The sequence below is a fragment of the Lepisosteus oculatus genome, chromosome 16 (assembly GCF_040954835.1).
Source record: "Lepisosteus oculatus isolate fLepOcu1 chromosome 16, fLepOcu1.hap2, whole genome shotgun sequence".
In the NCBI taxonomy this organism is placed as follows: Eukaryota; Metazoa; Chordata; class Actinopteri; order Semionotiformes; family Lepisosteidae; genus Lepisosteus; species Lepisosteus oculatus.
Window position 1 is genome coordinate 4,218,133 of NC_090711.1, and position 24,763 is coordinate 4,242,895.

The 24,763-nt window shown below is 42.0% G+C and overlaps 1 protein-coding gene across 4 annotated transcripts; it reads left to right on the forward strand.

Annotated features, from left to right (window-relative positions):
• Positions 1–1,906: 1,906 nt before the first annotated feature.
• Positions 1,907–24,763, forward strand: acss2 (acyl-CoA synthetase short chain family member 2). 4 transcript variants are annotated; one of them, XM_015365180.2, is made up of 19 exons: positions 1,908–2,818; positions 4,441–4,636; positions 11,126–11,217; positions 12,314–12,417; positions 12,720–12,792; positions 13,475–13,550; positions 14,013–14,130; positions 15,000–15,044; positions 16,385–16,522; positions 17,060–17,230; positions 17,628–17,761; positions 18,108–18,240; positions 18,445–18,501; positions 18,842–18,922; positions 19,685–19,793; positions 20,122–20,190; positions 20,595–20,771; positions 21,097–21,171; positions 21,810–24,763. In XM_015365180.2, the coding sequence occupies exons 1-19, from the start codon at positions 2,692–2,694 to the stop codon at positions 21,935–21,937; spliced, it is 2,103 nt and encodes a 700-aa protein (XP_015220666.2). In that variant the 5' UTR covers positions 1,908–2,691; the 3' UTR covers positions 21,938–24,763. The 4 variants fall into 4 exon arrangements, with proteins under 4 accessions (XP_015220667.2, XP_015220666.2, XP_015220664.2 ...); XM_015365178.2 differs by having other exon boundaries at positions 1,909–2,818; positions 14,997–15,044; XM_015365181.2 differs by lacking the exon at positions 18,842–18,922 and having other exon boundaries at positions 1,907–2,818; positions 14,997–15,044.

The window sequence follows — 24,763 nt, forward strand, 5'->3', positions numbered from 1 at the left end:
TACTATCCTCTTTGTCTTCTTTCTAGAAAATAATTAGTCGTACAGGCAGTTGTAGTCAAGAGAAAGCCCTTTTGCATTAGCCTGCTCTGGAGGCTTGACCTATGTCAGAGTTACATTTCTGGTACTACCACTTCAGACATCAGCTGTCGGCTGTTTGTCAATGTGTCAGAGAGCTCATTCTCATACAGAGCACACGCAGTGCATGTTAGCTTGTGTTTTGACAGAAGTGTTGCTGGATCTTTTTTATCTTACCTGAAGTACAAAGGAAAAGCCTCATAAGCTCTTCTTTCCAAAGGTATTATAAATTTGAATGCACTGCAAGGCACGGTTCTAAATATTAGTCACATTTAAATTGTATCAAGCAGCTTTGAAGGTTCTTCTGCAGGCAAAAGAGCTTCAATCATGTAGTACAGGAAGGCCAGAGTAGTGGTCATCAGGCACAGTTATGGGGAAAGCTGCTTGGCTCTGCTCAGATCACCCTGACAATGCAGTGTGTTCTAGGTTTGCCGGAAAGTTATGCATCAAGCCTGAAAATAAAACTGAACTTGATCGGCCTCATAAACATGTCTTTTTTTTAAATACTAGTTATCATTATTGCATTTTCATAAATGGAACCCATAGAATTTGGCAATTATGTATCAAGCTGATATTTCAACTGATCAAAAATGCAAAGCACAGTACAGCATTTGTGGATTTATTTATCTAAAAAACTTCTCAGCGGATACCTGTTTTGCTGAATATTATTAGTTTTTTAAGAACATGCTGAAACAAAGCGCCACAGTTTTCAAAATTAATTGCAGCCAAATACGCTGCTTTCTTTCATGATTCTCATTGTTTATATCAGCACACAGCGCCACGTGAGGACAGTTCATGCCTGTCTGATAATGAAGGCAGTTATGAGAGGAAGCAGAGGAGAGTGCGAGACAGCTGCTCTTTTCTGAGTCACTGCCAGGCTCCGTGGTGCTTCATAATCTGATTGTGTGATCTTTACAGGAAGCAGAATGAGGGAGCTACTGTACTGTATCTGTTTGCCTCCGCCCAGCAGTACTGGTGCTAACTTGAAGGCCTCCAGGCTCCCCCGAAGCCACCACAAATATTCAGAAACTGAAAAAAGAATATTTTCATTCTGTTTGGTGAAAGCTGTTAAAAGCAGGTGGTTCACTTGTGTTCTGGCAACTCCTGACCTACTGTATATGGATGTGGATGAAGCAGTGCTGTGTTTCAATATTGTCAGTAGTATTCTATGCTAATTGTACTGGAGCAGGAATATTGCATTGTCTTGTACTACTTGTAATCATTGTTGCCACACAATTGCTATATATCATTTAATTTATTATTTTATTAGGGGCAGTTTAAATGGATTAAAAGAGTAATGTAATCACCCTGTGATGAGCTGGTGGTTTGCCATTTCAGGAGAATATTACTCTTGACTGCTATATTAAAATACATTTTATTAAATATTATTTGAATGGTATTACACGTGTTTCAAGTGCAGCTTAATGTTCGGAAGAATATTTTTACATTCATAATGCACCTAATGCTATCTGCCCCATTTATGCTTTTTCATAAAAATAGCATAAAAGAGAGGCTGAAGTAGTTCAAGCAGGGAGCTGCGTCAGGAACAAGCGAAGGTTTATTCCATGCTGAAAAGAAAAGAAACACAACGTTTAGGCTGTGGAGCCTTCTTCGGGTGTGAACAGCCGAAACGTTGTGTTTCTACGTCTTCTCTTTTCAGCATGGGAATAGACTTCGACTTGTTTCATAAAGGAGAGTTGCTAAAATTTGCCCCACGCAAGGCACGCCGTCGACTTAATATGACGATCGCATGTGTCCATATTTGGCACGCCAGCGTGGTTCAGTGTCGTAGCCCCTGCTCGTCCTCCCTGAGCTAAGAAAACCAGATTTCATGGTCACACTTCGCAGGTTTCATGACAGCCGTGCGAGTCCGCCAGCTGAGCCGACGCTCACGGCACGCCTTCACTTCGGCAACGTCGGCCTCGCCGGACCACGCAGCCAGCCCACTGCACCTTTAAGCGAGGTTTTTTTTTAAATTGATTTATTTTTCGTCATCAGCCAGTTCGGGCGTCCGTTGGCTGTGCCGAAGAGCTCCGCCTCGTCATTGAGGGCAAAAGCAAGCGAAGTGACTTTTACACACCGTGCGGGGAGCCGAGGTGGTGGACAGAGGGTGGGAGGAGAAGGGGACGTTTTTTTTTTTATTTCGCAGCCAGCGGTTCGCTTTCCCTTTGCTCCCCCTGGAATGCAATAGTTGATTGAATTTCAGATTTTACTTTTTATTTGTTTGCACGCCAGTTAAATCAACATTTTGTTTGCAATTTCAAAACGAAAACAAGATTCGTATCGCAAACAAATAGGAAGCATGTGGCAGTAAGGCTAAGGTGTGCTTTTACAGGGCTCCAGTTGAAATTGAGGGCTGGGGAAAAAAATATTTTGTGCTGTAAGAACGATTCTATTTATTCGCATTTCGTGAAGCGTGCATGGTGCAAAAGGCACAGGATCGGTGTAAGCTCCGTTTCTGAGCTCGAACAAGGAAGTGTTGTTGTTGCTGCAGCTGGGAGCGTTTGTTTAGTGTGCGAGGAGTTGAGGACAGCGCGCAAAACCAACCCTTTCCAGATCTAGGCAAGCTACATATACTTTAGATACCTAGAAATATAAAAAAAAGGTAAGCCAACAATGATCCCCGATCGAGCCCCGCAAGGAGATGTATATCTTGCTCCGAATGATTTGATAAAAAAAGCTCACGTACCAAATTTTGAAAAATACAAAGAGCTCTACATGAAGTCGATGGAAAGCCCGGAAGGTAAGTCTTTACTTTCTGTGTATTTTTTTTTATCCCAATGCAGCTGAGTGCACTGTCAAGTAGCTGGTAGTTCTTGACCGCCGCTTAGTCTTGACTATCAGATGGATCTGCATGTTGCTAGTTTTGGACAACTGGTAACTGTAACTGTTAACGTCAGTGTCATATAGATTGTAAACTGTCGCCGCCGCTCCGGGGTGAGGTGTATGAAGACCGTCTTGTTAAAACGCCATTGCAAAGGGGGCGGATTTTTAGCTCGTGTGTGCCCACTTGAAAAAATGAAAATATGACTAATATGACACATGTTTTGAAAATTTTGGAGAAGAGGGCCTGTACGACTTTCGCGCTGGGTCCGCACCAGGTAACCCGTGTGTTAAGATAGTGGAGGGGGCGTTACCTCGTTTACCTGAGCAAACTCGTCGGCCAGGCTTGCTTTCATAGCCCTGGTCTTGTCAGGTTGGAAATTTACGGTATAGGGGTCAGCTTCTGAACGGTGCATATAAGTGCATTGCAACTTTTTTTTCCCCCTCATTTGACCTCATCGCTCCTGGTTATTCAGTGCCAGTGTAGGTTCTTCTGGACATTAATCCATTTTAATAGTCAAACCAACGCGCATAGCTTGCTGCTGTTTCTGAGAGCCGGGAATAATAAAAGGTGTGGTTGGGTGGAGGTGTATGATCCAGGTTACAAATTGGTGAAATCTGAATATCCCTATTTACTGAGGGATCGTGTATTATCAGTAAGTCTCTGTCTCTCAAATCTTTTTCCTCTCCCCCAAGTGACAGCCTGTGATATACCGTGTGTTTGGCTGTTATTCTTAAAATAAAGACGGTTCATACCATTACTCATCGGCTTCTTGGCGTGGGACCCAGTTAATTCATAAACCGCAGGATCTGTAGGACAAAAATGAGCTTGGTATAATTTGTTGGTGGAGGATGGGCTAACCATGTAAGTTAAGAACATAAGAAAGGTTACAAATCAGAGGAGGGCATTAGCACATCTGGTTCATTTAGTAGTTAATAGCTGTTAACCAGTTAAGCGGTGATGATGTCTGTTTTTCATATAATACACCTAATTTATTGCAGCAGTGCATAGCGTTTTTTATTTACACAAAGAGGCATTCAGCTCCATATTATATGTATTGTTTAATTATACTGTGTGGGAGCCATAGAGGGAAATGTCATGTCACTATAGACAGCCCGTGGCCAGCAGCATGTCGGATATTTCAGAGGGTTGGAAGATCTTGCATAGTCTTCTCCGAACGGTTGTACACTGTTATCCTCGCAGGGCATTTAATTGCCGAGCTGATCCTGAGTTTAGCTTCATAGGCTGCCAAAAGCCTTCCACTTTCTTTGCTCTGTGTAACAGCAGCAATAGTGGGGACCTGTGGTTAGGGCTCAGGGTCCCTGACTGAGAGGAATCTCAACCTTGGGCAAGATACTTCACTCCGACTGCCCAGCTGTGCACAAATGGGTACGCTCCAGGTCGTCATGATAACTGGATTTATAGGTTGACTCATCTGGTTGAATAAAGGATTAAGTAGATCTTGGCACACAAAACAGTTCCTTGAACTCATGAGCTCTGCCCTTTCCCTGTGTTTCCACGTTTGTTTTTATTTCTTTCAGAGTTTTGGGGGAGCATCGCTGATGAATTTTTCTGGAAGACCAAGCATTCGGGCCGGTTTCTGGATTATAACTTCGATGTAACGAAAGGCAGCATCTACATCAAGTGCATGGAAGGAGCTACAACCAACATTTGCTACAACCTCCTGGATAGGAATGTGAATGAGAAGAAACTGGGCGATAAAATTGCATTCTTTTGGTGAGTGTCGGAGTTTAGCCAGTGGTAGCTGCCTCATTTTAAAGTACTAGCCTGTTCTTATATTCAAGACTGGTGTATCTGTGAGTTATGAAGAAAAGATGGGTCAGTAATTAGATGGCAGAAGATCAAGTTTGAGGAGAGGTGCATCTTCAGTCAGAGATTGACCGAGAAACATTTATTTTCCAAGGCAAGAATAACAAAAAATCCATCTCTTTCTCATAATTGCAAAGAATAGCGATTTAGTGATTTAGACCGTAAAGCCAGGTCTCAGCCCCAGTGCAGGCTGAAATCTGTGATCGCAGGTCCAGGTCTGGATCATGTCACTAGCTGATTGTGACTGGGATTGCCCACCCGATGGCTCACAGTTGGCTAAGCACTGCAGAGAGTAGGGTAGGATTAAGGGGAGAAGGTCTCTCAGCTCTCTGCCTTCTGGGCTCTTGCAGGCTTCCATAGTGTTGGTGAGGGGCTTCTCTTCTAGTCAGTGGTGCACAGGATTGGCTTGGGACTCTGTCTGCGACATGATGTGTCGCAAAAATGAATGTGGAGAATAAATAGGACTGAAAGCACACCTTTCTTATTTTCAATTACTAGTCACAAATCCTGCATGTTATTGAGTTAGTTTGCTAGCCAGCTTCATGTAGGGCATAGTGCCTGCCTGTTTCTGTGATTTAATTAAAGTTTCAGTATTCTTAGCAGATCTGTCCGCGTCAAGTTTTACATTATCCATTCGAAGTATGCTGTTGCCTGATTAAGAAAGTCAAGGTAAAAAAAGTTAGAATAGAATGCATAATATTCTCTCATAACTGCACAAACCATATTGTGCAAAAGATGGATTTCTTTTCAATATACAGTGACCTGACCCTTAGAGACTGCTAATTCAATGTCATGATTAACTCTTTAGGATGTTGAGTATTTAACACTGAGAATTTTTAATGTTTTATCCCTGCTCAGTAAAGAATTATGATGCTAGTGGACCTCTAAACAAACGTTTTTTTTTGCTGTACACGCACAAGACTGGCTTTCTATAGAAATAGGATTGGCTGACAAACTGTTGAATACACTGTATACCTTCAATGTTACAGAAGTGTGCAGAATGTCATGAAGTAACAGACGTTTTCTTGAATGAGCATGGATGAAAAAGGCAATCTTCGTATTGCTTTCTTTTATTTTATTGACGGATTAATTCTTATATCTTACATGTATTTGGAGATCCATGTCACATTAATTTCATTAAGAGTTAGAACAGCACTAGGACTGGAATCGAGTATTGTCCTTTTAGGGTCAAGTGATCATTATGGATTCCTCTGCAGACATAGGCTTTAATTATTGTAAGTGTTCCAAACTATCCATTTATCTTGGCTCAAAGTACTCGGGGGACATACTCTGTTAGATGCATGCCCTTTTTAATCAATTTAGAGCGAAGCATCTTTTTAGCATTTGATTTTAGAGGGCATAATTGATGGCTTGTAGGCACTACAGCATTTCCAAGTCTCTGCTTCTGAAGAGCTACAGTAGCAGTGCAATGTTTCAAGCCACCTTCTGTATTCGGCCTAATGTGCTGCCAGAAGATGTGGTGTCACTGTCTGCCCCTTCTACATGATGGATCACATTGTTCCTTTAACTCTTTACAGCAAACGTTAAAAAAGGTGTTCTGTGTACTGTGTGGCACTTCAAGCTTTGAGTCTTAACTAATCTTCGGTGAAACCTTTTTTGGCATGTTCAGATGTTCAAATAAGTATTTGATTAATCTATGCAATGGCATACTCAGCAGAAGCATATGATTCCTGACGGTGGTAGAAATGCTGTATCGCCTTCAATCTTCCATCTCAGACTCTCAGACTTATGCATCACTGCTCGGAGGAATCCTGGAATCCTGCTGGCATTTGAGTAGCGACATGAGACAGGCTCGAACCCGTGCTCCTGGGAAGATACTTTAATTGTGTGGGGAGAGCTTCTTGACCTGTTGCGGCACCTGCTTTTCAAAAACTCACTCTTGGGTGGGGGAAGAGCCGCGGCTTAAAAAATAATTAATTTACAGCTTTATGAATGCTTTGTAAAATTAAAAGGGGGTCCCTTGTTGACACCCACTCAGCAGAGTCAGTCAGTGTTCCCCCTTTTTATCTGGATCGCCAGACCCCTTGTTGGGAACGACTGCTTTAAACCGAAACCACAGGAGTCAAGGAGTAAGACAGTCAGTGACCACTCCAGCAGATCCAGCAGATGGAATCGGTGTTTGTGACTATTGTTTATTGGGTCTCTGATTTGTTGACACATTTAGTACCATGTCCTTGAGGATACACGTGCTGGGAATACTTCTGCGGCCGAATGTGACAAGTGGCATGACTGTACCTACGAAAATGATGAATGTATTTTGTCCCCAATCACCTCAGGCAGAAGGCAGTCCCCTCCTGTCATTTGTACACGCATGGAGGTGGGGGAATATTAGCAGAGATTGATTTGTGAGGTTTTGGGCTACTATTCCTACTTCTGTCCTATTCCAGACTTCTGTGATCGTTCCCTCCTTCTGTTCTCTACAACATCTGCTTCAGCAGACCAGTGTAACTTCGGACGTTTCGGTATTATTTTGAGAAAAGGTCTGACATTGTTTCTGCCATATATAAGTCATGACATTTTGTTATACAGTCAGATGGTGTCCTTGCTGCTGATTAAATTGAGATGAGATCATATGTTTAATTGAATCCTCTTTATGGGAGGTGGGAAAAGAGAAAGCTGAATCTGAACAAGTTGCCACTGTCCCACTAGAGGTAATGAATCTGTAGTTTTGGTAACTGTCAGTTGTTTTTTTGCAAATTTATATTTAGTTGTCTTTCAAGTCATTTGCTATGAAGGAGCTAAAGTACCTTTAGAGTGAATAAACTTTGCACTTCCTTCTTGGGGCATTTCATATAATTTCTTTGTAATGTTCTTTCCTGGATTTTATGATATTTTGCAATATTCTCTGTGGTCCTGTCCTGGGCAGTAAACCCTGTGAAGAAAGCTTTATCATTTGCTTTATTACAAGTACTGTACAGTTAAGTCACGTATCAAGTGCAGGGAATAAATAACTGATAAAATAAGTAGTTCTTTCAATGGACAGATAACCATGACCTGAGCTTTAACATTTAAGATACACATAGAAATGCATTTAAAATTAAGAAAATTAGGCATGTTTTTCACAAAGTTGTAAGAAACTCGAAGTTGTTTGAAGCCGATACCCTGGCTTCTGTAAAGAAATGGATGGGTGACATCCTTGAAAAAGTTAGTTTTTAGCAGCCTAACAAGTTTGTTGGGCTCAAAAAACTCCTCTTGTCTGTAACCTTTGTGAATCTTTTAACCTGGTATTAAAAAGTGAAATTCTGTTTATTTTTATGTCTTTACCTAATGCTTTTGAAATAGATTTCCTTTTGGGATAACAGATTTTCTGTCCCTGGGCTGTGGTCTTTTAGAGGGTACTGTACTGAGCTGACGGACAGCATGGGAAATTTGCAAGGTGACCTTGACCTTCCTGTTGTGTTTTGCTGCCATGGGCTAAGGAATATTACAGCTGGGCAACATCTGGAAAAGCTTTGTCACAAAGACCACTAAAAAGGGGGACAATTACGTTTTTATTTTGTGTTGATTTGGGTTTGATAGGTGTCATATGAAGTAGGCCACTAATCATAGCAGTTATATTGACCAGTGTATTTATTGTTGATTTTCAGTATGAAGAATTAGACACGATCCTTTACAGCAGAATGCCGGCTCTCATCAATAGCTGCTTTGAACAGTACAGCTGTTCAAAGCTGGACCATATCAGTGTGTAGATTTTTGGTTCTGTAAGGCACATTGCTAATTCTAGACAGAATCAGTTTCTAGTTTGTTTGGAAGTCTGGTTACAATTTAAAAATAGACCCTATCTCTTGTGCTGTGAGGGACCTGTGCAGCTGTGGTGTTTCGCTGGGCCTGCCTCCTCAGTCTCATTTCATGGTACAGGAACCCATTCCACAGGCGGGCTGGGCTGTGTATTTACAAAAGTCTCTTTGATCTCTGACAAAAACATGTTCTCTGCTTTTCGGCCTAATGCAGGGGACTGTAGAATTAATAATTGCTGAAGCAGTATGCCAGCAGTACCTTAACCTATTGCAAAAAGCTATAGGAGAGAGACCATGCACACATTTCTAAAACAAGAACGCCTTTGTTAACTATAAAGGAGATTATGTGTGCATTATGTGGCAGTAATTTCCCTTGTAAGCCTCTCTTTTTTTCATATGGGACTTTTTCTTTGTGGGTGCTATTAGGGTTTCCTGCATTGCACTTAGCTGAACTTGGGAAGAAGATAGATACAGTAAGCATGCATTGCCTTTTAAATAAGTAAGTTAAGAGATAGCAAACTGATGGACAGGAATAACCTCATTTTTTTGCTCTAGGAAAGGAAACGGTTTTGTGTACTTTTTTTGTAGTTCATTCAAGGGTATACTGGTCAGGCCACGAAATTACAATTTTTAATGGAGGTACATAAAAGCAATGCCAATTTTCAGACTCGGGGTGTTTTCTGTACTACTGTCCTTGCTGAAGCACTGATTGTTAATCAGTATAGGTAGAAAATAATGGGTGTAGAATGATGTGGGGTTTTGCAATTTGGCCTTCTACTTACTGACCCTGTATTGGTGGTAAGAAGTGTAACTTTTGCCCAATCCGTGTGGTCTTTACTGCAAAATCGGAGGCCCACAGACACTTCTCCAGGCAGTATGAGACACGGGGGATAAGTGCAGCACTTTAGTGTAGGAAGCCCTGTGACCTCCCCAGGGGATTGTTTTACTCTAAAATACACTGACACATGCTACTGTGCCGCATCTGAGGGAGGTTTTGGTTTTCTGCAGTGCTTGCTGCTATAACTTCAGTTAACCTTGAGATTTACAATAGCTTGTAAACCATGAACCTGGAGCAGCTTTCCCAGAGCTTGTGTGAAGTGGGGCAGGCAGGCAGGCCTCGGTTAGTGCCAAGGCATTGGGGAGCAGGATGAACCAACTTTTACCTTTAAAACACTTCAGGCTCAGAAGTTGTGCCTGGTGGCTATAGCACCTGCTGTGTGAGTGCTCTGCTATTGCTCAATAACTCACATTTTCACTGCCAAGAGTGTTGCAACTGGCTCGGATGCTGACGGCTGAGGCCAAGGCCGAGGCCAAGATGAAGACTTTGGGAGCTCAAAGTTGTGTGAACAGCAAAGTAATCCTGACCTTTTTTCAGTCGAGCATGTTCAGTGGCTCTGTGGCTCAGGATCTGTGCCTGTGGCTGGAAGGTTGCCGGTTCGTATCCTGCGGCGGGCATGAGGAATCCTACTCCGTTGGGCCCCTGAGCAAGGCCCTTAACCCCAGCTGCTCCAGGGGCACCACATAAATGGCTGACCCTGCGCTCTGACCCCCAGCTTCTCTCCCTGTCTGTGTGTCTCATGGAGAGCAGGTTGGGGTATGTGAAAAGACAAATCTCTAATACAAGGAATTGTATATGGCCAATAAAGTGATCTGGTCATGCTTTTTAAAAAAAAAAAGCTGACAAAGCTGCCGAGTAGTAATTTAAACACCCTCTTGGAATACACTGTCTACGTATTACGTATAGTCCAATTAAAGGACTTTCAAGAATAAAAAAAAACGTTAGCTCATTACAGTCTAGGAAGTGAAGGATGGTGATTAATGCCAGTGTCTTAATTTACTACTGGAAATATTCTTTAGCTTTGGAGCTTTTTCAGAAGTCAGTAAGCAGGAAACTGGTAATAGGATTTGTGATTGTTAACATGAGAGAAAAAGAAAAAGTCAAATTGACTTTGATTCCAATGATCTGTCCGTTCTTTCAAGAGAAATATGTTCTGTCTTCCATTACAGTTACTGCGTAGCTTAGCTCTTGTCATTTCTGGTTCCATTTTAAATGGCAGAGCTTATCTTAGTGAAATGAGTAGAACTTCAGAACAGTTTTTTCTGAATACGGCCACAGTGTGGTGCAGTTGTAAGGTACTGGACTCTTACCAGCAAGGTTGTGCGTCCAAATCCCAGGTGAGACACTGCTCACATTTATACACCTGGGTGAAATGTACATTTCTTCAGGTATAAGAGCTTTGGCCATATTAGTAAATTATACTGTACATCTTGAATTAAAGCAGCCAAATGAAGATTAAAGGACAAATGAATATTGATCACGGTCATATCCTGTCTTGTCTCCTTACTGCAGCAACATTAATTTACTGTTTGTATCTGCTTTCCACACAGTAAGAAGAGTCCCAGCAATTCACTTAGTCTGTAGTCATTACAGATTACTGTCAGAATGCCCCTGTAGATCCAGCACAATGTCTGCTGGAAGGTCACCTTGCAAGTTCCTGGTTCAAGTTTTGTGACGGTGTGTGCGAAACTGTAAAATCCAGTCATGGAGTCAAGAACCTTTCTGTTTCAAGTAGCTGTTACTTGTAGGTTTTAATCAGTGGAAACTAAATCATACTTGCTTTTATACCCTGTTATTTAGGGAAGGGAACGAGCCTGGAGATGATCTTAAAGTGACGTACCGTGAATTACTGCAACAGGTCTGCAAATTCGCCAATGTGCTGAGATCGCAAGGTATGGGAGTTTCTGTTAATTCCTATGGGATTGGAGCAGGTGTTGGTCACAGGTGTTGACATAACCTGGCTGTATTGATTGTTGATTGGCTATTGCTTTAAAGAACTTTTGTTTTTCTGTTTTTAATTTAGGAATTTGTTTTTCATTGTTCCAATACATCTGCTCTTTCTGTGGTTTTTATAGGGTTTTAAAAAATACTTTGATTTTTTTTAATTTGTTTGGTTCACATTTTTCAAAAACGACAAAATGTTAAAAGCAAAATGTCCTTTCCTGAAAGCTGCACAGCAGTAATATCTTCTGTGTTTGCTGTCATGTAAATGCCAGGTCCTATTTCTCCACCTTTGCTCTGCAGTAGCATGAACAGTAAAAGCCACATTCCTCCATGAACTTTCCAGCTAATTTAGACCTCTGCAAGTACAGTACAAGTACAGCTACAAACTAATCCCATAACATCTTTTTAAAAGAGAAACATTGTAAAGAATATACTATAGTGCATAATTCTTAAATGTGAGATTTATGTAATGATACTAGTTTCAAAGGTAAAACTATGACTGTAAACTATTATATTTTAAGATTTGAGGTAATGGCTAGATTTTGTATAATCAGTTTCAATATCATAGTCCGCAAAAATGGTCATTTAATTTCTTTGGATATTTTAACAGTTTTCTTTAAATTAAAGCATATTGCACAGGAATGCAGTTTATTATGAATGGATTATTCTTAATTCATAATGGATTACTTTAACAGCAGTAGTCTCCTGTATTTCCCATGTTGGTTTTTGGTCTGTACAGAAAAAACTTAATTGTACAGTGCAATATCTCCCGCATTTCTGATTTAAAAATTGACGGCAGAGGTCCAGTACCTAATTCCAGGCCTGGATTAATCCAGAATGTCAACTCACCTGTCAGTCACAAGTTCCAGGACCAGGAGAGGGTGGTGAGAGTCCATTGGGTTGAAAGTCTCCTGGATAAATGCGCAGTTGGAAGTGTAGGTTGACTGTTTGAACACATTCGGGGCATCCTGTCGGCGAGGGCTGTGTTTTTTAAGTTCCGCCTGCCAGGTGACTGAAGCTTGTTGGTGTGTGCTGCGCTCTCAGGTGTGAAGAAGGGGGATCGGGTGTCCATTTACATGCCCATGATCGTGGAGCTGGTGGTGGCTATGCTGGCCTGCGCTCGCATTGGGGCCGTGCACTCCATTGTGGTGAGAGACACGCGCCGTTTTATACCAAACCCGCTTGAAAACGGTGTTCTTGAGTTTCTTGCGAATGGAGTCACCTCTTGGTGGTTTTGCTTCTTTCTGTGGCTGTTTTTTTTACGTCTCATTCACTGTATCTCAAGCAAGTACTGCTTTTCCAAGCTGCCTACAATTCACTGTTTCTTTTGTAGTTTTACTTTTTAGAATCCATTACTTTCCCGGTGATTTTAAGGTGGGGGAGCGCCGAAAAAGCTTGGTCTCTGTTACAATAAATGATATTTTGAAATAGATTTTCCAATGTGTTCCAGTTTGCAGGATTTTCTGCTGAATCCCTCTGTGAGCGGATCGTGGACTCGCAGTGTTCCCTTCTTATCACGGCCGGTAAAGACGTTTGTTACAGATGTGTTGGATTATCCTGAAGCCTTTTAAATCTGTAGTTAATGAATGGCTGATTAAGCCTTTTTTACATAAACACAAATGTTTTGACATTGTTTTCAGATCCTTTCAGATTCATTTTGAAAAGATCCTGTATTTTCTGTTGTGCTAATGAGAATGCTATGAGCCAAGTATAAGAAAACATTTATCGCTTACTTCTCAAATGAGTATATAATGGGCACCTTCTAGCTAATGAGATACTGCAAGTGCATTATTCAGCTCAGGCAGTATGCCAGTAATTCTGATAAAATGGTTATACAGTACATAGCTGGTGCAGCTGCCACCCTTGTTGTACACAAGATGTATGATTGTAAGACAATGTAAGACTTGATGTTGGCACTGAGGTGAAATAGTATTCAAGCAAGAATGTTACAGGGAGGGGGTAATAGTTTCAGGTTTTCTGGAGTCATTTTATTTCACAGGTCTCTGCTTTTTATCTTGGTGAATTTCCATATTCTGGATTTTAGGTCTAAGTGAATAAAGGTTTTATATTTTTATGTATAAATGTGCTTAGTAAATACTAAGTTGGTAAATACTGCACTCGTTGTCTCATTCCGTTGTTTTAAGCAAGTCAGATCCTGCTAACTGTGGCAGCAGACATCCTTAAAAACTTATTATTTTGTTACAGATGGGTTTTACCGGGGAGACAAGCTCATCAACTTGAAGCTGATTGCTGATGAAGCACTCCACAAATGCAGAGAAAAGTAAGGAGTGTCTCAAAGCAGAAGGGAATTTAACTGAACAATAATGCACATTTGAAAACCCAAATGTGTTATAAACCTATAAATTCATCTAGTTTATTCATCACTTACAGGAGTTTTGATAACTGCAAAGTTGCTAGAAGTAATATGATGTAGTTGAATAAAGGATACAAACTAGAGGAAGCCAGTGGCTTCTTCCTTGTTGGCTTTTGAGTATCTTTACTAAAAGAAGAGGTACCTCTCCTTCTCAGTCTTCAAAACTCTTCACCTTCATTTCCTCTTGGGAGTCCTTAAGCTGTTTCAGGACCTGTGCTGGAGCTGATGGAATCCATTGGGTTGACTTTGTTAGTACTGTATCTCCTCTGCTTGGGATTAAAGCGAACCAGTTCTTTGAACCCCATTGTTCACCTTTGAATGGAATTCATGGTAGAGGCATTGTCGTACCAATGACTTTGTGCATTTCAGGAAATTCCCCTTGAAGCGGTGCATCATGATCAAGCACCTGTCCAAAGATGAGGTCAACTGGGAGCCTGTGGCCAGCTCCCAGTCTCCCCCAGCGAAAAGACCGTGTCCTGACCTGCAGGTGAGACTGGGCTCTTAGGGGAATTGTACATTATAGGCAAGAATATACTCTATTTCAGTGTTGATCAGCTTTGCTTTGTATTTCTTATACTGTAAGATGGCTCAAGTAGCTGGTTTCAGTCTTTGTTATTGTTGATTTAGGAAGAACTTTGTAAAGATCTTCCAAGAGAGTACATCATGTTGCAACTAAGATCGCAGTTTCTGGAGTGGACTAGAATTGAGAATGCAAGCTTTATTAGCCCACCAATTCTGTGACAATAGAAATAACTTCCAGAAGCATAATAATTAGTCTAGGATTCCTGCTTTTTACAGTATCCTAGAGTAGACAAGACAAGTTATAAGCAGAACTGACTTGACTCTTAAATTTGAAGTTAAGATATGTTAGGTACAGTAGCTGTAAGTAATATTATTTGTAAGCTGGCTGTCAAGCACTGCAAAAGGTAACTTCATTTTGAGTTCCTTCTTTGTTGTATTTTCTTTTTTATTTTATCCATATTATATAAGACTCTGCAATCCTGTTTTTCAGTAGTTGTAACAGCTGTACTTAACAAATACCTGTTGTGTAACCACTAATTTTTGTTTGACAATGTTAACTTGTGTGTTACAACTTTAATATTAATTCTAAGAACTGCATTTAACAGTGGCTACATGATTCATCTTTTTTGTGAACAATGTTTCCATTTTCTGAAATCAAAATGGAACAAATCAAGTTTGTTTCTCATTGATTTGTATCCAAAATAGTTTTATTTTCTACAAAATTTTACTTTTGATCGGTGACTTCATTTGGTTTGATCACAACCAGGCACTTAAAATTTCATGGTGAAATTTAATCTCTTTTTTTAAATCATTTTTCAATCAACAATTTAGCAGGAGAGACAGAATGAGAGAGTAAAGAAAATCCGCCCCAAACCCAAGGTACTTTCCTAGCTTTTGCAGACCTTCTTTCATGCACTTTTGCTTTAACCTTAACCTTTGGAAAAATTCCTCATTTCTCAACTTAAAGTTTGCATAATGGCTCTCTAATTGGTGTACAACTTTTTCTGTTGTCCTTCCCTCTAAAGGTTTCTGTGGCATCTTAATCACTAACCTTAATTCTAATCAATGCCTGACCAGTTTTGAATCACTTGACCAATACTAAAGGGTTATGCATAACTTCAATGATACTGAGTGATGTAGTGACAATAGCTGAGAATTGCTATTATCATTTTCACCCTGGAGGTAAGGAACTGTTGCTTGTCTTGTCAGATTTATAATGCACTTAGTAACCAGCTTGCCCTCAGGAACTGATTACTTCCAGCTGGGGAAGTGATTCAGAGTTGCTGCCCTCTGTAACTCTGCGGGTAGGACTATTGGGTATTTCTGCCAGCCTTGCATGATAATCCATTGCAAGTTTAAAGTTGAGAGTTTTTGATTGAGTGTAATGTGAGGTGTGTTTGTGTTACAGGAAATTGGACATTTATAAATTGTTTTCAATAGGTTATGGAGGAACAGTGTTTCTAACATACAGTTGTTCAATGTGCATTGATCTTAATGCTTTTTACATCAACTACTCACTTTTCCTGTACTTTTCTTTCTGTACGTTTCTTGTGTCCATTATATAGATAGAGATGTAATTAATAATCTCTTCTTTTCCTTGGTGTTAATAACTTTTTAAAAACTGTCCTACTTAGAGGAGAGAAATAAAAGTTTGCATAGATTATTTTGCAGAGTGTCACTTTGCAAGCTCATGTGTGTGAAGAAATCTTGCCTCATGTTAAAGTCACTGCCTTACAGACTGAGCGATATAAATTGAGCAGCCTCGGCTGACTGCTAGTGAAAAGAAATGCTATTATTCTTTGTCATTGTGTCTCATTTGGGCTGCAATGACTATTCTAAGCTGAAGAAGCCATCAAGCCTGTATTGAGTGGGGTATCAGCGGGCAGGGAAGCCTGTGGGTTCAAATCCCAGGTGAGACACTGCTATTGTACCCTTAAACAAGGCACCTCACTTGAACTGCTCAATACCTGCCTGTGTAAATCGGTGCAAACGTTGCTTTGTATAAAAGTGTCCGCTGCATAAATTTGTGCAGATGATGGAATTGGCATTGTCTGGTAGCAAACTCTCCATTCACTTCAGTAGTAAACTCTCCTGGAGATTTTCCTGAAAAAAGGCAAAATGCAGGCAGGACGTTTGCAGCCGGAGCTGAAGTTGTGTGTCTCTGGGATCGAAACCTGCTGGTGCTGTGTGGGTGTCACGTCTCGGGATTTCTTCCCCAGGTGCCCTGGAATCCGGATGTGGACCTGTGCTGGCACACGCTGGTGAAGGACGCCGCGGACGACTGCGAGCCGGAGTGGTGCGATGCCGAGGACCCCCTCTTCATCCTCTATACCAGCGGCTCCACTGGCAAACCCAAGGTACCGTGGGAGGTGTGAGGCGTGGAACTCCTGAGCCACCAGCTCTAGCCCGGTGTTTTTCCTTAGGGTATGGTGACGCTAGCCCGGGCACGACCGGCTCTCTGCAAGACGGCAGCACTCGTGACATCTTGGAGTTACTCCGGGACTCCTGCAGCCAGCATTGAACCTCTTCCGTGTCTCTGTTGAGGTTGACGAATGCCAACAGATGCGCGTCTCAGTGGATTGCTGGAGCCTTTCTGCACTTCCTTGTTCCCAGTGATTGGGCAGAGGGGGATTATTGTGATCCCTTGAGTCATAAAGACAATTGGCGATTCCAAATTGGGTGGGTATATTGGGTAAGGCCATTAATAATCCACCACCAATCCATGTGAACCTCAGCCGTTGAAGCCTCCTGCAGTTTGTCGACTCCTCCGACTATCATTTTATGACTATTTTTATGTTACCCTCCCTCTGGCGCTCGCTTTTTGATGGTATCTGAGTTGATCAATCGTTCCCTTTTACTTGTTTCAATGGCAGTGTGCTTGTATTCTCTCAAAGGGTGTGCTGCACACAGTAGGGGGATACCTGATTTACACTGCTGCCACCTTCAAGTATGTGTTTGACTACCAGCCAGAGGATGTGTACTGGTGCACAGCGGATATTGGCTGGATCACGGGACACTCCTACATCACGTATGGGCCTCTGGCCAATGGGGCTTCCAGTGTACTGGTGAGTGCACTTCGTTAGGAGACCACACTAAGAGAGAGTGATGCCAGTGTACTGGAACACTGAAGCCTGGAGGAAAAACTCTCCCTGTGTTGGGAGCTGCTATTTCACTTAGCTTAAGTTCAATTTGCACAAAGGTCTGCACTTCTATTTTCATTGTACACTCACGAGGCAGTTTTTAAATGATTTGATTTCAAGCATTTAAAGTTGTGGGTTTCTATGTATTTGGGTTACCTACCTTAGGCCAATTTAGAACTGACTCGTAAATTCAATTCTAATTCAAGGAAGGAGTACATGTTAGGTCAGATTGGTTGAAAACTACCTGAGCACGTGTCATAAACTTAACAGGTTGTATATGTCTTATGAGAACTCTGAGTGTGTAAATGCTCATTTTATTTAGTTTGAAGGCCTTCCAACCTACCCCGATATGAGCCGCCTGTGGGAGATAGTGGACAAATACCAGGTGACCAAGTTCTACACGGCACCCACGGCCATCCGGTTACTGATGAAGTACGGAAGTGAGCCTGTCCAGAAGTAAGCCCCCGAAGTGACCGAGAATCTTTTACGTTTTTCTTTTCCCTTGCGTTTTGTTGCCTTTTTGGTTGATTATCAAGCTCAGTGCATGTTAGTGATGTTAATTTCAGGATTCATTAACTAACGATGGTTGTGTTTGAAGGTCTTGTGTTCCTCCAAACATATGAAATGTATGGTACAAAAATGTAATTTTGAATGCGAATCACATGGCGTCGGATTGGGATTTTGACAAATGCTTTTGCATGGAAGTTGCTTTGTATTGCCAGCTTTAAAGATATTCATGTGTCTACCCTTTTCCCCAGCTAGGAGAAGTCAGGCTGAAGTTGTCCTCTGCCTTTTGATTCAGGTATAAGCGCGATTCTCTGAAAGTCCTAGGCACTGTCGGGGAGCCCATCAACCCCGAGGCGTGGCAGTGGTACTACACTGTGGTGGGAGAACAGAGGTGCCCTGTGGTCGACACTTTCTGGCAGACCGAAACGGTGAGCCGTGTTTGAGTGGAAACTTGCACATGACTTGCACTGGGGGCAGAGCTTTTGTTTTGTGAGGAGTGCCACCATTCATGTTGTCGGAGCTGTTTTTTTTTTTTTTTTTTTAGAATCGGGCTTTAGTGTAACTGTCCTAGCTGCAGAATGAAGCAACCCTGTCACCTGGCGTCTGACAAAACCTTATCTGTGTGTTTTCAGGGTGGCCATGTGTTAACGCCACTTCCTGCTGCCACGCCCACCAAACCCGGGTCTGCGGTAAGATCCTCCTCATCGCCGTTTCATTCCTCCTACATCCATTCCATTCCCAAGGGTTGGATGCTCGGATCTTGGTATTAAGCAATATCGGACACGGCCGTTTACTTTTACTGCGCAAAAATCATAGTGAGTGAGACGGACTGCACGATTGTGATGATTTGCTCCTCTACCATGGGCAGTTTAGAAGATGTTAAAAGCAAGCCGTTGGTGTTGATGAATATCCTGTCTTAAATTTAATTTAAAGTTGCTTTAGTTGACCTTGCAAGCATAAAGCTCCTGCATTTTGTACGGGTCTTAAATATCTCTGTGTGTAAACCCTGATTGATGGATTTATCCCCAGACATTTCCTTTCTTTGGTGTTGTTCCTGCAATCCTTAACGAGTCTGGGGAGGAGCTGGAGGGACCAAACGAAGGCTATCTGGTAATGCGTTCATCTGGGATCTGGTATAAAGTTCCACGCCTGCAATGACGGTTGGTCACTGTAGGGAATGTGGAGGCTGCTTGCATCTCCCTTCATACCAGTGATTGTTCTTTGTTGCTGTGGGTATAGCCAGAATTGCTTTAATTATAATACTGTGAAGCTCAGAGGTAGGTTCTCATTGTGAATGTAACAGCACCACCTATTGGTAAAGCAATATCACACAATCTAACCTTTTTTGGCAAAAATAATTTTGAAAAGCGCATTAGTAACCGTTTATAGATTTGCAGGGCGTTCATTTTTATCCTTATTTAGTCTTGTGGCATTTTATGTCTGAAGTCATGCTGATTTAAAGCAATAAAGTTTTCCCTTTAAATTTGGAAACCCTTAAACTGTTTTAAGACTACTTTGCTGGTACGATTCCTGAGCCTTCTGGGACTGTATTAACCCTCTGCCATGCTTACCCACAGAGACATTTGTAATTTGATGTGTTGTGAGTCGCAGGAGTCTCTCTGCTGGGAAGACAAAGATCCAATGGCAAAATAATCTTGCCATACTCCTGGCAGCTCTTTTCTAATCCCAATCCAGGCACGAACCAGTGACCTCGTTGGTGTAGAGCTCCACCTGCACCCTGAGCTTGTGTCTTTACTCCTTGATCTGCTCAGGTGCTCCTGCCTGAGGAAGACATGGATCCGATGGTGGAGACTCAGTGGATCTGTAGAGTATAATTCACACAACCTAATCAATCATTTTCACCTGCTACAGGTGTTCAAACAGCCTTGGCCAGGAGTGATGAGGACAGTCTATGGTGACCATCAAAGGTTTGAAACAACGTACTTCAAGAAGTTCCCGGGCTACTACGTTACAGGAGATGGTAAACCCACATTTGTCTCTGGATTTTGAAATCCTACCTGGCATTAATTTAAAGTCAATAGTTTTATGTCCATAATGACCAAGGATGCATGGGTTTGTCTACATACCTGCAAGGGTGTTGGTCAGAATTGGGTTTGCTCTGCACTGAAACGGTTTGTGTATAAGAAATGCATTGCATTCTTGTTCCCAGTAATGAATTACCACTGTTGTCTGATGGATGCGTTTGATATTATCAAGGCAACAGATAGCTTTAAGGTAATCAAAGCTTATGGATGCTTTAAATGTGCCTTTTTACTTTTTTTTAATCCTAGTTTGTGTTTTTCTTTCAGGCTGTCGGAGAGATAAGGATGGTTATTACTGGATCACGGGCAGGATAGATGACATGCTGAATGTGTCTGGTGAGGGCTACAGAGCATTGGTTTTTCAGTGCTGACATCTCTGTCTCTGTTGCGAAACTGGCCTGTAACAGTTCCCAGCAGGCCTGACTATTATGAGTGATCAGTGTTCAGGAATTCCCCCCTCCACAACTTGTGCATTTCGTCCCTGGATCCAAAACCAGGACCCCAAGGAGAGCACGGCCTCCTGTATTTCCGTGTAGTTCCCAGGGCTTTCCAAACCAAAACAAGGAGGCCCTTTCTATCCCCACAGGGCTGAGAGAGTGTGAAACAAGCTGCCCAGCTGTGTAGCCGGAGCCCTGGTTAATTTCGGGGGGGTGGCTGGAGGAGATCCTTGCTCGATGGCCTCCTCTCGTCTGTGACCGATCTCCCGCCGGTGTCGTGCTAACCGGCTGTGTGCTGTCCAGGTCACCTGCTCAGCACGGCGGAGGTGGAGTCGGCCCTGGTGGAGCACGCGGCCGTGGCCGAGGCGGCGGTGGTCAGCCACCCACACCCGGTGAAGGGGGAGTGTCTGTACTGCTTCGTCACTCTCAAGGAGGGCTTCGAGTACAGCAAGGCGATGGAGACGGAGCTCAAACAGCTGGGTGCGTTGGCTTATCTCCCGTTTGAGCGGCCGGAACACGGTCGTGAACAAATTCGGGTCGCTTGTCATCTGTACAACCTGTTCACAGATGGGCCGTTTTTAATTTGTAAACAGTACAAAAATTTACTGATTAGGAATAGGCTAACGTTTGAGTTGTGAAATGCTAAGCTGCCGCCTCAGATTTGTTTTGTTTTCTCTGCGTCTTGGGTGCGGTTTCCCTCAAAACGGACTTCCAGCGAAACCGAGTCCGTCAATGCGTTGGGAGTTTTTTTCTTTCTTGACAGAGGTTGAAATCATAATGGCACAAATATTTTGCTGCTTCACAGTGCGGGAAAAGATTGGAGCTATTGCGACGCCCGACTATATGCAGAGCGCTCCTGGATTGCCCAAAACAAGATCAGGTGAGAGTTTTATATAGGAACCAGGAGAACATTTACCAATGAGGAGGCGGCTCAGCCCATCCAGCGGGTTTAGTAGTTGGCATTTAACTGTTCTGAGGATTGGCTTCAACAGCATGGCCAAATAGCGTGTTCCACGTAGCACTATATTGAGGTTTAAGGCAGATGAGGTCTTGCAAGAAAAACTATGCGCTGAGATTCATCTGCTTGGAAGGTGAGTGGCTTCAGTCGTGGGTTTTTCTTTGGCTGGGCTGAGAAAACGTCAGTCGACGAGGCCCGCAGGCCCTTGACTGAAGGCCTTAACGTGGGTACATTGAGATACGTCGACACAAATCCACCAGCGAGGCCTCGTCTTCCTCAAGCATCCTTAAAATGATGCTGGAGCGCCGCGTCGCCAGGTTAAATGCGACTTGATGGCAGAGCACAACTAGCTGAGTGCCCCCCATGGTGACGTAGGGTGGGAGTAGTTAGCTAGGCCCCACTTGATCCTCTGCGGCCAACGAGAAGCGCGAAGCTGGTTGGGTCAGAACTGTCTGCCTCCACTTCCTTGCCCTTCCCCCTCCCGAGAGGATACGGGGTTTGTAGCTTCTAAAAACAGGCACGAAGGCTTCACCTCCCCCTCCTTGCTCGCTTGCTTGCAGGGAAGATCATGCGCCGGGTGCTGAGAAAGATCGCCCGGAACGACAAGGACCTGGGCGACACGTCCACGCTGGCCGACGTTGCCGTCATCGAGCAGCTCTTCCAGAACCGCTGCAGCACCATCGTGTAAGCACTCACCGCTGCTCGCCCACAAGGGGGCGCCGATGACAGCGCTGTCGGTGCAAACGGACAAGAAGTAAAATCGGGGAAAAAATTTACAAATCATGGACGTAAAATAAGAACAGACTTCTTAGGAATGATTGTATCGTAATGTGTTCTAGATATGATTTGCTTCATATATATATATAAAGTATATATATATATTTTTTTGTTTTAACAAAGATAACTCCCTTTATTTTTTATCTAGAGGTTTTTGTTTAACCTCTCCGTCCTTTTAGTACTCCAAGTGCTGAAAACGGCATATGCCGTTTCGCATTTTCTAGGCTGCTTTTCGCTGCTTCTTTTCCATTTGCCTCCAGTGGTCCACGTGTGACTGGAGTGAAAGGTCTAGGTGCTTAAGACTAAATCCATGCTTTGAACTTGCCAAAAATGTCTTCTGCCGCAGGCTGGGGCTTGTGTGGTCACAAGTGTTTCATGTGAGGGGTGGTTTCAGGAATATAGCTGTGAAGGCAGCTAGGAACGATCCTTTCATTTCCTGCTCTCGGACGTTTTTTGTTTTGTGCCATGTCTCCTTTTTGCCAAGTATCACTACATCCTAAAATTGGTCCATTTTAATTGAGGCTTATTGCACCTTTAGGCCACACTTTTATGCTTCTAAGTCATCGTTTAATTTTATTTGTTAATACACTCTGATGCATGAGTCTTTGTTTTATGAGGGCTTTTGTATGAAATGGTTTTTGAAGTGGGGGTGGAAAAAGCCTGATTTAGTTTCCTTCTTTATTTGTTGGCTGAATTATCTTTGTTGGAATACAGTACCTTAGCAGGAAATCTAGAACTCCTTCTGCAGGTTTAAATAAAATCATTTTAAGCATACACTACCTCCAGAGGGCGCCAGTGATATATATATATATTTTAGATGGAAATACTGGAGACTTGGTTAATAATATCCTTGCTTTTGTTTATCTGCTCAACAGCTCCGGATGTACATTTCCCTTATAAAAATGCAGTGTTTTATCTGTCTTTAATTTGGAAGTTGTTTCCCATGTTATTCAAGAACCTGTTTGTTTGTGTTCCAGCATGAGGATGTTGTGTTTTGGAAGTGTGGGTGTGCCTTAAGAATCTGATGATTTTCGGTGCGAGTTGCATAAGTGTAAAAGTCATGTATTCTTGTTGGCGTTAAAAACATGAATTGCTGTTGAGTAGCCGTGAACCTTTAAGAAGTTTAGCGAGCTCAATATATGTGATTTCTGTGTGTGTCTAATATTGTAACCTGAAGTTCAATGACTGATTTTTACAAAAATGGCAGCCCATCATTGGCACTGCTTTTGAATGGCTACTTTGTGAATATGGTGAATATTACAAATTGTGTTTAAAAATCGCATGTTTTTTGAAGATCTTTAGAGCTCAAGCATTTTAAACGTTCTAATTGTTCTTTGTATTTTTACCACATTTGTTATTCTCCTTTTATTATAGTTTGCTACAGTAGTTAAAGCTGTAAAACTAATTGCGGGGGGGAACTCCAGCGGTTTAAACCTGCAGAACATGGAATGTAGGAAAAGAGAGAAAAATGGGAATTAGAGGCAGATGTTTGGAGTATAAACCTTTCCCTTATTTGTATTGTCTATAAAGAATAGGTTTTGTCACAACAAGGTTGTGTTAAGCAGTGTACATGTTCTTAGTATGGCATGTGTTTCATCAGTTTTAATCATTCAGTAGCCAGACTCATAAAAGTGGGTCTTGATGACATTGTGGGACTCATGCCTTTTACTCACACTCCCTTTTTAAGCACACAACAGCTCAGCAAAGTGTAAGCTGCCGCACAACCCAATGGGAAATCTCCCATTGGAGATTTCCATCTCCAGTACTTCTGAAGCTTGGTTATTTTGTGAGACATGCTCATGACTTTACCAGTAATGGACTGGTGAATAATCTCTAAATTCAGGGGATCACTCTTTTGTTGACATATTATTTTGAGTCTCCCCACAGCCCTGGTCTTGGCTCAAAGCTGGTGTTTATTTTCTGAGAGACTCATACCATAAATTCAGGTTTGGGGCATTTCTGAATGTAATTAAAGCTGGTGACATGCCAGCAACACAAGCTCTTTTTAAAGCCGCTCCATTTTAACCTAAAATAAAGATACTAGTATGTTTTATTTAAGTATACTTTGCAGAAATGATGTTGATTTTGTTAAAAACAATCTTGGTTCAGTTTTTCATTGCATTTTGTCTGTACTCTTAAGAGCTACAGGGACATTAACTTCAATGAAAAGACAACAGGCAAGCTGGTAAAACACTATTGCATCTGTGCTTACTTTTTGGCACTGACTGATTAAACCTTCTTAAAAGCTCCATTTAATGTGAAATAAGACCACGCTTCTGTATTAATTGCTTTATTTTATTTTTACTTTGTGTGGTTGGTGTGAAGGCATTATGTGCTACTTTTTTGAACAACTGGTTTTGTTATGATTCGGTATTATTGTGCTGAAGACTGCGTCTCTTCAGTTATTCCCCCCAAACAATAATTCTGCATTTTAAGCTAATGTGAAGTCACTGAATTTAAAATTTTATTGCATTCTGTTGCTGTTTAGGAATGGTTATGCTTGCGATGGTGTTGCTTAAATGTGAAACTTGAAAGTGCTGTTTTTTTTTAGCATACGTGGCAATTTCTGTTCTGTCTATACACTTAATCACTCCTGTAGTTTTTGTCTTGTGAATGCCGTAGACAAAAATGTCTACTGAAGCTTAAGCTGTGCTCATAACATGTAAAAGAATCTGAACTAAGGGAAAAAATGAATGTTTTTTTTTATTGAAATTGATAAATACATATTGAAAGAAAA